Source organism: Epinephelus lanceolatus, chromosome 11 (assembly GCF_041903045.1).
Source record: "Epinephelus lanceolatus isolate andai-2023 chromosome 11, ASM4190304v1, whole genome shotgun sequence".
Taxonomy (NCBI): domain Eukaryota; kingdom Metazoa; phylum Chordata; class Actinopteri; order Perciformes; family Serranidae; genus Epinephelus; species Epinephelus lanceolatus.
Genome location: NC_135744.1, coordinates 18,915,011 through 18,930,718, shown reverse-complemented (window position 1 = coordinate 18,930,718; position 15,708 = coordinate 18,915,011). Strand labels below are relative to the sequence as shown.

General features: G+C 42.2%; 1 protein-coding gene across 2 annotated transcripts in view; it reads right to left on the bottom strand.

The window, feature by feature from the left end:
• Nucleotides 1-12,466, bottom strand: part of ints2 (integrator complex subunit 2) — a 29,759-nt gene extending 17,293 nt beyond the window's left edge. The window contains exons 1-11 of one of the 2 annotated variants that reach the window (XM_033650792.2): nt 12,141-12,466; nt 11,092-11,400; nt 10,848-10,986; nt 9,259-9,361; nt 8,904-9,017; nt 5,692-5,822; nt 4,003-4,173; nt 1,857-2,077; nt 1,552-1,677; nt 1,236-1,307; nt 307-421 (exon numbers count right to left, since the gene is read on the bottom strand). In XM_033650792.2, the coding sequence (XP_033506683.2) occupies nt 307-421; nt 1,236-1,307; nt 1,552-1,677; nt 1,857-2,077; nt 4,003-4,173; nt 5,692-5,822; nt 8,904-9,017; nt 9,259-9,361; nt 10,848-10,986; nt 11,092-11,384 (1,485 nt within the window). In that variant the 5' untranslated portion in view covers nt 11,385-11,400; nt 12,141-12,466. The remainder of the gene's footprint in view (nt 1-306; nt 422-1,235; nt 1,308-1,551; nt 1,678-1,856; nt 2,078-4,002; nt 4,174-5,691; nt 5,823-8,903; nt 9,018-9,258; nt 9,362-10,847; nt 10,987-11,091; nt 11,401-12,140) is intronic. The other variant, XM_033650801.2, reaches the window with a different exon arrangement.
• Between the last annotated feature and the right edge of the window lie 3,242 nt (nt 12,467-15,708).

Below are 15,708 nucleotides of genomic sequence, written 5' to 3'. Positions count from 1 at the left end.
GGTGGAAACAAACAGGCTCTAAATCCAATTACATTACACATCTTAGTGGAAAATACACTGAGACAGGAAAACTACTTAGCACACAGGCAGGAAACAATAGCGTACTTAATAAGTAATAAAACAGCAAATTGGCCACAGGGTATAGAGTGTCTTGGTAGATATGTGTATGCTGCAAGTGTTTCATCAGTGATATAGTCTTTATATGCGCCACTGCTGCAGTGGAGGAGAGGGGCTGGTGGCTGGTCAGCCAGACTGATGTATTGATCACTGCCTGCCTGCCTCCCTCCCTCCCACCTACCACCTTACCTTCATCCCCAAAGTGGAGCACACCAACTCAATAATGGAGCTGAGCTGGTTGCTATGGAAATACATGGCAACCAGTAATAGCATCTCTCCAAAAGAAGCAGATACGCCTGCAGCACTGTAAGGAGGAGGACACACATATGCACGAGAGGCAAGTGAGAAGAGACACTCAGACTTGTCGTTAATCCTGCATCTTACAGGACAGAATTTTAATAAACTGATTATGCTAGTTGCATCAACCCACACACACACACACGCACGCATGCACGCACGCACGCACACGCACGCACACACACACACCTTCTATCAGCCTGCATCCCTTTAGTAGCAACCTAAAGTCACTTAAGCCTGGTGATTTATGCTTTATGTACTATAGTCAAACAAACACATTCATATGCACTGCTGCAGTTACATTGATGTTGTTGTTGTTGATAAATCAGGCCATATTAACTTAATGTTAACATAAAAACAAAAGCTTTGCTGAGTTTATCACTGCCTGTTTCAGAAAAGTACAAGCAATTGCAGAGACATGAAAAGACATTTAGACACTTGGAAGTACCACATTAAACTTGTTTTTTTAAATTAAACAGCTCCTTGTTTATTCTGAGTATGACCGTTCTGTCTTTTTCCCTCATTTGTTTATTTGTTGTTGTTTTTTTTACGATTATTTTTGAGCAGGTTTTGGCCTTTATTGACAGTACAGCTGAGGATGAATAGGAGATGTGGGGGAGGAGAGAGGGGGGATGACATGCTGAAACACACCTTTTACTTCACCTTTTTGAGAAATGCAAATTCATTGTAACATGTGTGACCACTTCAGAATCTAAGTGTTTACAGATATGAGATACAAACAAAATGAATAATAATAAGTATTACTTAAATATATAGATATCATTTAAATGTTCATATTTTACAAGAGACATTTTTCTTACCTCTCAAAGTATTCCTCCTCTTTGATCATCCAGCTAAGCCACATGACCATCAGCTGTTCCTGCTCTGGAGTGCTGGACACACACACACACACACACACACAGATAAAAATGCTCACACTCGATATAACAAAGTGCCAATATCCAACTCCAAAACATTCAGAGAGGACTTCTGGCAGGCAGTGTGCGTTGTCAGAAAATCAAAACTCAAGACTACTGTTAGTTGAACAGGGCTTGTGATCCCGACCGACTGTGTTTGTGTTTGCTGAATAAAACAAGACTTCTGAAAGTAGGAGGCAATAAGACGAGTTTTATGTACCTGACCAGAGTAGGGAAGGCCAGCAGCTTGCAGAAGGACAGGGAGACAAAGCGAACGCCGGCAGGAGTGGCCGGTGGCCGGCTGGTCATCAGCTGCAAGAGCTGCTCCGCCTCTTCATCTGTGGGTCTGCAGAGGGATCACATTGAGTGTATTATCTCGAAGATATGACCTTTTTAGACTTAATCCAATACTTAAAATAAATTCACAAATATATGTGCTGCTAAGATAAAAATAAAGCATTCAGATTTAAAAACAACTTCACTTTCAAATCTCAAAATCATAATCAAATATCCTCTTTGACCTACCTGAGGCCGGCGATGCCCATGAGGGCACAGTACAGTCGGAGCAGGGCGCTGGCCTTCACCACATGCTCCTCTCTGAGGCCAGAGTACCCTGAGCCGGGCTCTTCTCCCACATCTCTGTCATTGGGTACGTGGGTGCTGCGTGAGCGTGGCAGGATGGCAACCAGCTCCAGCAGCAGCTGTCTGCGCATCTGCCACAGCACAGAGCTGCTTTCTCTCTTTCTCTGGCGGTACAAAGAGGAAGTGAGAGAAAGACACAAGTCAACTGCTGTGCTTCAATCTAAGTGTTCACATTAGGGCTCCAACAAGAGAATGTTTGCCATTTTTTACGATATATGACAAGCAATTAATAGATGAACAAAATTGTCAATAATTTTCTGTCTATCGTTTAATTGGCTAATTGTAATATTTGGTCTCTATAGCTAATTCCCCCATTGATGACAACTGTACGGGGGGTGAACTTTTATGTAACTCACCCATTTACATTTTATCAAGGCTTAAAATTTTGCATAACTGAAGGGTGGGGCTGCTTCAAGTGATAGGCTGTTTGCAAGGCGTCGCTACAATCTGTGAGTCAAATTCAACCCACGCTCTTTCACAGCTCCACCAATATGGTCATTGCTAGTCCAGATATCAAAGATGGAGATGTCCAAAACACCAAGCACGAGACTTAAATGTCCACAAACCGATGGGTAATGTCACTGTGGCTACGTCTGTGGCTACGTCTTTTCATATAGTCTATGAGCTACTGACATGAGCTGGCTAGCTAGCAAGTGCACCCCGCGGTTCCTTCGCCTCACTCCGCTGGTTAGAGACTCTGGGAAGAGAACAGACGGCATCTCTAGAGATGAAGTATTGGGGGTGCAGGGTTTAATAAGTTGATGCAAAATCTAGAGCCACGCTAAATTGTCCCTGAAGAGATACCATTATGCATATAGCACATGCAAAAAAATGAAACAAATACTCAAATTCAGTCATGACCAAACAAATCTGGTTTGAATTAAAAAAAAATCTGATTTGTTACTGGGATGAGGACAGTTGTCCAATTAAATGGCCTAGTCGAGCTATAACTGTAGCTCCACTTAACTGTGCATGTAAACGTAGTGAATGAGGACCCTTATAAGTATAGAAAAAAAAGTGTGCGTGCATGTTTGAGAGAGAGAAAGATTGTGTCCATAGTTTTTACCCTAACGGCCGGGCTCCACCGGCTGCAAACGTAAGCGTCACGTCAGCGTCACGTCAGCGTCACGTCAGCGTAGCGTCGCGGCGTATTCATTTGGGCTCCAGTGACTGCCGACAGAAGCGTCACGTAGAGAAGCCAGCGGGGTTGTTTACCGTTTGCCGAGCCAAGAGGCTGCATGTAGGGTGCATGAAATGTTAAAGCATTTTCCATTTAAGTTATATATTTGAGTTATCTACAAGTTTACTGTACTGTTTGCCATCTACTTGCTTTCAAATGTCCGCCACGGACATTTACACAATGTCACGGATAAACATGGGTAAATGCATGCAATCATCACATATCACCTCTGATAATGGTTTATTCATTTAAAAACACATTGTGCTCGTTTAGCGCACTATTTCATGTAGTTTTTATCTGCTGGAGGGTCGCGTAGGGGAGCGTAGCGTGACAAAAATAGAAGAGCCGCGTAAAATAGAGAGTTGTTGCACGACAGATGGGGGTTGTCGCATCGGACTCAAGCTGCAGACGTGTCGCGCCGCTGACGTGCCTGGTGGAGCCCAGCCGTAAGAATGATTAAACCCAGGCTTAATCCTGACTAAGGTGATTCTGCTCCTACTACAACATACACAGAACATGTAAACACAAACTACTTTAACTTGATCTCATTTCATCAGATGAGGTGTCCGCTCTTACATGGTGGCACTCTTGTAAAGTGCTCGATGAGTACACCACAACATCTTGTCTTATCAGCTCACACAGAGTACTTTTGCTCCAGTGTCCTCTGCTCAACATGATGAGACAAAATTATGGCACTTTTTCAAGACACCGAAGTAGATCTTACTGTGTCACAGTCTTCTCTTTCCAAACTACTACTGTGACCAGTTTAGTGTCTTCTTAAACAAATAAGAGTGTCTGTGTGCAGCAAATTAAACAACACTGAATGCAATACTGAATAAAGCCCCTCACCTGTTGTCCATTGCGAATGAACATGCTGAACCAGGTACGGACTTTGCTATTGGTACCGAGCAATAGACCGCTGACATAAGAGACAAGGGGACTGACGGCCTCATCTGCTGTGTCTGGTTTGTAGTCCAGAGTCAGAGCCACGCCCAGACCAGGCAGGTGACACTCCTCCACCTGGGAACACACAGGATAAACAAACACACTGTAAATAATTGTGCTGCTTTCTGTGATATTCCACAATCAAACATCATGTTTCGTTTTAGCCCTCGTGAACATCCTTCTTCAGCATCCTTTATCACTTGTCGCTGCGTGTTATCGGCTCTTTAAACAGTTCTCGGGACATTTTTTGGTCGAGTGTAAGTCCTGCTCACTCCTTCTTCAGGAAGGCAATGAATTGAATTTCTGCTGCCTCCTGGGGCCTCGTTCAATAACTGACCTTGTGCTGTAACCTTCTTGAGAGCGGGATGAGTAAGAAGACAAATTTCTCCCTTCAGGGATAGTATCATCATAACATAAATCAGTAAGGACAAAAATCTTTCTAATCTTGATGAAGCAAATGTTTGTGTGAATAACTAGAGAACAAAGTCTGTCACTAGTCGATTCAATTAATCTGCTTAATTATTTCTTGATCAATTGATTAGATTTTTGGTCTTTCAGATGTCAGAAAATTTTAACAAATGCCCCTCTTATTGTCCAAAAGTCCATTTTTTCTATCCGAAAAGACAAAGGAAAATAGCAATTATGATGCTGGACCCAGCGAATATTTGGCATTTTTAATGAAAAGAGGTTTAAGCGGTTAATTGATTATTAAAATTACTTTCCCCTGGATTGAAGCAGTTTCAGCTGTTTGAGTGTCATAGGCCTGTTGTTCAGTAATAACAGCTCAGAGTGTATTTGCTGGCAAATCATTCTTAACTTAAAAAGGCATACAAGGCGAACACATGGAACATTGTGCAACTGATTGTTTGCAAACAGTTGGTTAATCACACACCCAGCAGTTAAAGAGCAACATTATCATTCATTCAAGTCGTGTTAGTGTCCACCTACAGATAGTCCATTATCCATTTGTCCTTTTTGCTCTACTTCTGGTCTTTTTTTGAAGAAAGCTGCAGATTCAGGTAATAATTCTCTGTAGGGTCCTTATAATAAGTGACCCCTTTTACATTGTCAGTGTTTTCACATTGTTATCTTTAAAGCGATTACATTTCGCATTTGAAAATTCACAACCTTGGCACTTTTAAGGAGGCATGAATGGATAATGCATGGCTGTTTTGTTGCCTTAAATTTCTTAAGATGTTTAAAGAAACTACCAAATCGTAGAGGACATGTGGTTGAAGTAAATACTTATGTCGAGATCATATTTAATTTGTTGTGCAACCATGTTTCAGCAAATAATTGGCAAAATTCTACACAAACATCCTATAACACAAACACTTTGTCATAAAGGCAAACAAACTGATGAGATGCTACAAACTGTGCTAACAAGAATTACTTTTAGTTTACACACGTATAATTAATGTGAATAAAGCGAGGACTGCAGAATAAATACCGAACAAATAAAACTCCAGCAGAGTATAGCAGCTGTGGTGGATCCGTTCTCATTTGAAACAGATACATTTTTAAAGGTTATGGATTAAGTGGAATTCTGGCGTTAGTCTGGCGTCCTGTGATTATATTACTAGTGTGACTGACCACCATGGCTCTGATGTTGAGGGCCTGAGAGGGGTTCATCTGACAGAGCTGCCGGAGGGCTTCGGTCCTGCGTCGACCACCAATGCTCTCCTCATCTTGACGCTCTCCATTCTTGATCAAACCTCTGCAAACTGCAAAGACAGACATGCACATTTAAAAGGTAAGTTTGGTCATTTCCAACCTGGACCTGAGTTTGCAATGTTTTTGTGTCTAGTGACTAATAGAGACTGCAATATCTGGAATTGGATCAGCACTTAACGAGAATGCTGCAGCTGGCAACAGCGAAACAGGCGACGGTGTAAACACTCGGGGCATGTTGGCGTCCTCTATTTACGTCACTTACCCGCACAGATTGTAAACATAACTGTCTGACAACATTATAGGAAGGATACCCACAGAGACGGACCTTTTTGACCTTATGGTTTAACTAGAAACAGCCCCAGAACTGCTATCGACAAACTCACCAGACTCCATTTAAATTAACAGTACTTTTAGCATGTACAGAGCCAGCATATATTCACATCTTACTGATTTCGGGGCTGTTTCTGGTCAAACAAAAAAGATCTTAGTCTTTAAAATAAGGTCCATCTCAGTAGAGATCACTTCCATAATGTTCTCAGACACTTATATTAATAATCCTAACATGTAAGTGGCAAAAACATGCCCTTTTAGTGGACGTAAATTGACCATGCGAACATGCCCTGAGTGAGTACAGCCTCTGTTGCCCATCTCGCTCAAGACTGGACCAATTTCGGGGCGTTGGTGGCTTAGTGGTAGAGCAGGCGCCCCATGTACTGCCTCCTGCAGCGGCCCGGGTTCGAGTCCAGCCTGTGGCCCTTTGCTGCATGTCTCTCCCTCTCTCTCTCACCCCTTCACGCTTCACTGTCCTGTCAATTAAAGGCAAAAAATGCCCTAAAAATATCTTTAAAAACTGAGACACAAATGATGATTTGCTGCCAACTAGCAACATGCTCAGTCAATCTGATTTTTCCACAAAGTAAGGAAAATATTATACAATCAATATATTATGTCATGTCTGTTTAATAATATGATCCTTGCCTAAAGGTCACCCCTGTTATGTTCCCCTATAAAAACCCTAAACCATAGAATCATGACTCATTTATTTGCCTGTAAATAAAATTTAACAGCCACCACAAGACTGTGTTTCCACAGCCTTACCTAATTTTTCCCTGTACTTTTCCACAGCTGACAATTTAAACGGCAAACTGTGTATGATTGGCTGAGACTGTAGCATGCACTAAAATGATATTAGTTTCCATCTCTGCCACTTCTGGATTATTTAATTTGCCATAAAAGGAGCCGGTGGAGTTACGTCTGGTCACCAGCTCGTGTTCAAAATGACAGGTCTTGATGCTTCTAGACAGAGCCATTTCCCCACACTTCACCCTAAGATCAATTCATTTCACTTTCAATTCAATGAAACAAGGTCTTTGTCCTGTAACAAAGCCAAAAGAATTCCTTAATGTTGACTGCTGTGTAACACACACAAAAGCTATTGACTTAGACCTGACCCTCTGCGTGATAAGGAGGCACTGGAGACAGAGCGGGCATTTTCTTATAATGCGTCTCTCAAAGCACACACAGCACTCTGTGAGCCAGAGCAAGACAATAATGTTCATCATCAATCAAACACAAATACACAGACACCCTCGGGCCAGCAGCATGGCAAGAATTAGAAGGGGGACAAAGCCAAACTCAGGAAGAAAACACATGATGGCAACTCAATGGCAATCTGCCTATAATCTGAAGCCACTTTTACACAGAGATCCCACAACAATGCTGCAATGAAAACCCTTCATTACACCAGCTTTGTTTTTCATACAAAACCAAACAGCATTGGCATAATGCCGCCCCGGTGTGTGATTTTAAAGAGCATGCCAGCGTTCCAAAAGCAAAAGAGGTGGGTACATGTCCACAGGATCCGTCATTTCCATGCTTACCATTCATTGTCTACATAAGCAGCTGTGCAGTGCATTCTGGTAGCGCTGTGTTGTGTTTTGAGAGATGAGGCGTCCACTCCTCTTTTTCATGAAGTTTAGTCTAGGCTACTTTATGTGAACTGTTGTCTGTCTAAAATGTCTCAAATGTTTTCACAAACATATTTCAGTGAACTATTTCCTTAATATAAGACAAGGTTACCAAACAAGCTGCCATGTTGGTCCTATCTGAAATCTGGGAAAAGAAAGCCTGGGTATCTAGTGGCACGCCCATCAAGCATCCAATGCTGGGAACCGGCGCAACCCCTCATGTCCAAAAACACCCCTCTGGACATGTACCCTAACGCCACAGCATCCGTGTCAAGTGTGCACATGCATGGTGCAGTGCTTTCAAAACAATAACAATGGCATAACATGGCAAAAACTATCATTTACCGCCCCTGTTACATGGCAGTTGATCTCGTCCTCCACTCAGAGTAAGAAACTCCCGGACCTCACTGTCTCCCCAATTTGCAGACATTTTCAGTTGCTCTTGTTCTTCTTTGAGTTAGCTGCTAACTGCTTCTAGCTGCTTTTTAAATCTCCTGCTAGTGGGTCTCACATATAACACGTCATCAAAAGGTGACACCCATCCCATCAGCCAACACTTGTTACACAAGACATCAATTCACCTCTGTTACTATTGCTGCAATCCATTGTATTTTGAACTTGGAAAAAAACAACAAACTCCAACTCAGAAAAGTGCAAAAGAATTCAAAATCAGAAACTCAGAGAAGATGCATGGAGCCCCATTTCACCATAAACACATATGCCTCACAGCAACATGGCAGCAAACACAGTGAACCGAGCAGAATTTCCTTTTCATCTATTTTTACTTCATGTAGTGTTTGTGTTGTGAAACATGCCGTAACAGATTTTCACTTTATTGACTTCTGACTTGCGAAGGATTGCAGCATACCTCCAAAGCCAGCTTGAAGGAAGAACAACTTTGTCCCCCATTCCATGATCGTACTTTTTATAAAGAACAGCGATGTGGGAAAACAGTGCAACATTCCTGCTTTGAACAGGCTGTGTAAAAGGCGCTATACTGACGCTATCACAGAGAGCTTCTAAGACAACGTTAAGCAGAGCCGTACTTCTGCCGCAGCAGGTATTCGCACTAACCATATGAAGCTAGTGCTGGCAATTAAACAGCCACTCTATCTCACATTATCAGCTGACAGCATGTGCAGTGTCGTGAGACAGATGAATTACCTTCATTGAAGCTGTCGGGGACATTGGCAACCAACAGACACAGAAACCAGTCTCCATTGCGGACGTGAAGCAAAGCCTCTGCCACATCCACAATGGGGAGCAGGGAAGGCAGCTCTAAGAAAAAGACAAAATAAACACAAATTTCAGATGACAATCTGTCAACTGCAGAGGACAAAATCACTGAAGTGGATAATTTCCAGGCTGGTTTCATAGACATATGAGGTAGTTTTTCTTAAATATGCAGATAAACTTTGCTCAAATATATGAGTGTGTACAAAAGCCATTGTATTCAGCACCATTACACTTCCACAGCACCTTCAGGTAAAACTATTAAGAAGATGAAAGGCATTGGTACCTGCTTGTAAAATGCAGAGGACATCAGCGACCTCATCCAAGTAAACAGGACTTTCAAAGAGTTCAGAGGACTTTAAGAAAAACTCTCCGTTTGAGTCTACCACCTGAGAAACAACAAGGGAATGGGAAACAGACGGTGTGGATCAATCATCCTAGTCATCCTATTACGTGAAGATGCAAGTATTGAAGGGTAATAGTAGTACAAAGAAACATAATTTATCAGTCAATGCGAAAGCAGCTGCTTGAAATGCAGGAATTATTTCTGATGCCAACTTGAGCTTTGATGAAAAAGTAAAGGAAGCTGAGCAATCTTGTCTCTTTCATCTGTTTCCACAAGTAGCAAAATTTTAATCATTCAGTATTTTCTACTATGTCCTTCATGCTTTAATGTCTTTATATTTAGAAAACTCTGCCGCTCTATATTCAAGCATGAAGGATGTCTCTTCCAAATATGTTTTTAACAAAATTCTCCAACTCAGACTCAGGCAGCTAAAATTACCACAATTTCTGTCTTTGCAACCTATCAACAGTGCTCGTTATTGCAGTAGTTTAAGGTGGCATAATCTCTCAAGACAGAATCTGCAATTTACATTATAGAAGGAAGCAAAGGAAGAAAAAAAAGTTTTGTTTTGTTTTGGGTTTTTTTTTTTACCGATGGATTTCCAGATTGAGGGTGGCATAACCAGCACTATCTTTCACATCAACTGCTAAACATACAATATTTAATTCTGTGCTGTTAGGGGACTCTCAATCAAAACAAGAACAAAAAAACAGAGCAATGCCTTCACTGCAGTTAGTTTCTCAGGATAGGATTCCTTCAGTGTTCCTTTTTCAGAGGCCAAATTATCAGCAGGGGTCTCCTCCTCTCCAAAACAAACGGACCAGGTGATTTAAACCAGTAAAAACACTGAATAAAGCAGTTATTCTCCGATACTGTTCGGCTTGTCACAGAGGAGCTGCTTGCCCAGCACCTGCACGTGTGTGCTTACTTTTCTACTATGACAACATCAGACCCAGACATCTGGGAGGTTTTTATTGAGAGACAAATTATCCTCAGAGATCTCCTTCTCGTTTCACTTTAAAAATCAGTGGTTCTCTGATGCCATTTGGTGCAGCAGGGGCTGGAGCTAAGCTGCTGCTAATGTTTGCTCAGCCTATGTCTGTAGTAACTTCAGATCCAGATGTCCGATAACTAAAATCCTTCATCCGGTTAAAACATACAATTAAAAACGAATAAAACCTAAAAAGTGTACCATAAAAATTTGGCTTAAAAGTGGGCAAAAAAATCCATTTATATCAGCGTCTGCCAGATAACCACAACTCTGACACCGCACAAATGGAATATGATGCCACTGAGAGGCGACGGCGAACGAATGACATGGATTGTGTCTTTGTTAAAAAATAATAGATTTCTCTGGGTTTGAACAATGTTGGAAACGTTTAAGATAATGTAATTACACAACACACAAAATACATATCATTAATCAAGTAGTTTCTGTTATTCATTTCATAAGAACTGACATTTTGTACCATTTAATCATTTATGTTGTCACTGTTGTTACTGAATCATGCAGGGACGTCTGACTGTACCTTATTCATGATAGCCAACAGTTCACTGAGGGTCAGACGGAGTCTCCTGAGAGGATCACTGTGTTCAAACTCCAGGGTCAGGCCATGCTGCAGCTGTGACACCAGGATGCTTTCTCCGTTAGAGCCACCCACCTTGTGCCTGGTGGAAAAGACAGCACATTGTGTATAATGTATAAAGGCAATACAGTCTACTTATTGCCAGACTCTAGCAAAGATCATATTACCATGAGTAAGTGAGACATACCTAAGCTGCTGCTCCTTCCGTGCATCCTGCTCCAAGGCGTGAAAGTCAACAGACAACAGCGCTACGATGGAGTTCACAGCTTCCACTCCAGAGAGCAGACGGAGGATAAGTTTCTTGTCTTGTGCCCAGGACTGGCTCTGATCAGCTGGAGCACATAAAGCCATCCTCACCAGGCAGGGCAGCAGCAGCCTCAGCTCGGGGTCACTCAGGGCAGCCAGGCGTGCCACATCCACCTTCTGCATGGCTTCAAAAGCATAGGAGCTGACAAACTGCAGCCCTGCACTGTCTGCCATCTCTCTGCAGCTACACCTCGAAGAAACAAGACGAAATACCATTTACAGGGAAGACTCTTGTCTTGTATGTTATCTGAAACAAATAGTCTTTCAGGCAGGGTGTTTGAGCAGATGATATAAGGGTTAAGAAAGCACTACAGAAACTATACAAAACCACAGAAAGCCCAACAAGTAGAGTTCAGCTGACAGAAGATGCTGAGTAAACAGTACCTTTCTCACAAAGTACCAATATATAAAAGTAATTTTTATTTATCATTGGATTATAGATAATATGTGTATTTGTTGCTTAAGTTCCGGTTAGTAAGTTGCTTCAAACAATGCATCGCTAAAGGTTGCTAATGTCATTGTAACGTTGCTAACAAAACAAGCTAACACTGATAGCTTAAGCCAATGTTAACGGTGCTAATGCTAATTAGCTAACTCTACAAAGACTACATACTTTAACTGAGCTATCTGGCGTGGAATCTAATGATTCGGGGTCAACACATTATATTAATTCACGAGTCGCACTTAGAACTGTTAATATGATTTTTTAAAGCGCAAGCATGATTATACAATTGAGCCAACTTCAACTATTAACGTTAGCCAACAGCTAACCAACAGTAGCTAACACTCATTCACTATCCCATAGCGACTGTTAGCATGCTACTAGCCAGCTAAGCTAGGCTAACTTGTCAGACGATAATACTAGCATGCGCTGTCTGCCCCGTCTCTATTGTGTATGTAAAAACAATAACTCGACAAGAATTATCTTACCTCACTTATTATGATGGTTAGTCTCTTAAAAAAGAAATGTCACCATGGAGGCCTTCAGACCTCGGACTCTGTTGTGTACCGTCAGCCTCAGAGCCACTGTGACAGAGACAGAAGCTTGTCCAAGATGTTGCCGGTAGGTTTATGGAAATGTCTTTGGATATGTAACGCTCTGTCTGTTATGGTTTCCGCATATCCACGTGGATCTTGTCTTTATCTACAGTGGTTACGACGCCGGCATGTGACAGTGTGGGAGCCGGTGTAGTCAGCACCGTGCAGCAGCACTGACTGTGACTGAGGACAAGTACAGCACTCCAGTCCTGCCCCAACTGCAAGCAGAGGCAGGCAGTGGTGTGATGAGCATGGGCTGGGCAGTATTGACACATGTTACAAGTGTGATGGAAAATGTATTTAATTTGCACAGGAAAGCAGTGGCAAGTTTCAGGCTCCTTGGAATAAAAGCAACAGCTCTCCTAATAGTGACACCATGAGTATGTGTGGAGAAGTTTTCTGCACCATTAACAACAAATGGAAAAATACATAATGTAGATACAATGGATGGATGGATACACAGGCTCAGGGGTCCAAAGTGTCAAGGGGGGCTAGTGCTCACCTGCAAAATTTAAAATGTCAAATAACACATAGCAACTACGAAGAGACTCGAAGTGACCACAAAAGATCACAAACTACAAATATCCCTTTTCCACCAACATTTTTTTTTTATCATAGATAGATAGATAGAACTTTATTCATCCCTGAAGGGAAATTCAACTGTCCAGCAGCTCATAAAGAACAACAACCACACTTTCCCCCATCAACAATAACACAGTGGTATTAAAATAGACATAAAATACGCTAAAATAAGTGCACAAATAGAAATTAAATTAAAATAAAATAGCCCATTCCTCAGTCTAGTCCAGTTGTGGCTAATATTATGTGTGACTGGATTCAGGATATATTAAACAGTCTTATTGCCGTGGGGATGAAGGGTCTCATGAAACACTCCGTTCTGCGGTGCAGTGAGATGAGCCGACTGCAGCAGCTGCTCCTCTGTCGCTCCAGGAGGCTGTTGAGAGGGTGTCTGCTATTGTCCATTATAGCTTTCAGGTTGTTCAACGTGCCCCTCTCCACCACAGTTCTTAGTGGGTCCAGTCTCCTGCCAAGCACTAAGCCAGCTTTTTTAACCAGCTTATAAAAGTGCACCAGCCACCACTGTGCACTCTTCTACGCTGCAGTGTGCTGGGGAGGCAGATAACGGACAAATGATGCGGAACCCAAAAAGTTGGTTCTTTGCTGGAACCAGATTTTTCTTGATCTGAAGAGCAAACCATGACAACCTCACTGGACATGTCATATTCTAGGCTACAGGTTAGAAAGACTCATGGTCCATTGCTTCAGAGATGGATCGGCAGTTTGGTGCAACGATGCGGGCACTGCGCTGTACTGTCGTTGTGAAGAGGGAGCTGAGGCTTTTGATTTACTGGTCCATTTACGTCCCAACCCTCACCTATGGTCATGAGCTCTGGGTAGTGACCAAAAGAATGAGATCGCGGATATAAGCAGCCAGAATACATCTGCTCCTTGGGGTGGCTGGGGAGATAGGGTCAGGAGCTTGGACATCCAGAGGGAGCTCGGATGTCTAAGCTCCTATGCATCGAAAGGGGTCAGTTGAGGTAGTTCGGGCATCTGATCAGGATGCCTCATGGGCACCTCCCATTGGAGGTGTTCTGTGCACATCCCACTGTTAGGAGGCCCCGGGGCAGACCCAGAACACACTGGAGGGATTACATATCTCATCTGGTCTGGGAACACCTCGGGGTACCCCAGGGGGAGCTGGAAAGTGTTGCTGGGGAGAGGGGTGCTTTGCTTGGCCTGCTGCCCTTGCAACCCGGCCCACCATAAGCGTATGAAAATGGATGGATGGATGGAAGTTAGAAAGAGAGGATGGAGAAGGCAACTATAGAGAAGTGCGTAGTCATCTCATTAATAGTTGGTCCATGCTTGTTTTAGGATAAAAACAAATATCTGTAATAAAGGGGGACAGGGGAGTGCAAACAAAAGTCTGCTTATAATCAAAGTGGTCCGCCATCTTGCTACTATTGTTTACTTCCATTATGCAATGAGCAGTGCCTTCCTGCTGATGATGCATCCTTAATTACAATAGTTCTGATCAAAACTGGTGGAGACGCGGGCTGGTTCACTCGATAACACCAAGATTCTGAGTGTCCTGCACTCAGTCCTGTCCAGAGCTAATGTGATGGAGAAGGGGTAAAAGAGACACAACACGACTACAAAGACACAAAATAACCAAAAAAAAGACTGACACAAACTTACCTCAAAGACACCCAAAACAACCACATATAGATACAAAACAATCACTCAAATCATCCCCTCACAGTCGTGTGCCTCTGCAAACCAGTCAAGCTGCTGTTACAGTTTACATCTATGTCATATTTGTCTGTCCACAAACATATGTAGGCTAGATATTCTAAAACACGTAGGCTTCACACACATCTTCAACTGAACAGCACAGATCTATGTCACCAATTCAGTGTCTGACCAAATGCTTCCCCTTCTGCTCCTGAGATCTGATGTTCGGATATATCCAGTAAGTGTTTTTGCAGAACATTATGATGTCACAGTGAAGCTGACCTTTCATCTTTAGAACATAAAATGTCATCACTTTATTATTTTATTCTGTGAGACAATTGTTGTAATAATTACCGTATGAGTTCTTGAGTCTTGGCCAAAAGATTTTTGTGAGGAGACCATAACATTTTACCTTCTACCACCAAATTCTAATGAGTTCATTCTTGAATCTAAATGGATGTTCATGCCAAATTTGTAGAAATGTCCTTAAGTCCCTTTTGAGATATCTTATTCACAACAATGAGACAAATGTGAGGTGACAGTGACCTTGATCTTTGACCATCAAAATCCAATCAGTTCATTGTTAAGGCCAACCCTAACGTTTGAGCCAAATATGAAGAAATTCCCTTAAGGCCTTTTTGAGATGTCCTGTTCACAAGAATGAGACAAACGCAAAGCAACAGTGACCTTAACCTTTGATCTTTGACCACCAAATACTGATCAACTCATTGTGGAGTCTAGGTGGACGTTTGTGCCAAATTTGAAGATTTCCCCTCAAAGTGTTCTTGAGATATCATGTTGATGAGAATGAGACAGACAAGGTCACACTGACTTTAGCCTTTGACCACCAAAATCCAATCAGTTCATCCTTGATCCATCCATGTGGCAGAAAGGGCCTGATTTCTTCATCTGGTTAAGGTGCAGACATTATTAGAATATAAAAGACCCACAGGTCATTAAGAATGTGTTGCCATCTAAAAGTACCGTATCATAGATCATATTAAGATTTAATGTGGCTTGGCATACTTGGTTTTATGGTGATGAGAGGGCAAACAAAGATCCTGTCGATTTAGAGCTATTTAGATTTCTCTCACTCACTTGTGCCGACCCAGTCATTGACTTGTCAGTGTAAATTCCACTACATTTTCAAGGGCACACTGACAGCAGTTACTGAAGGAAAACAGAGCAGGACCTCTGTGTA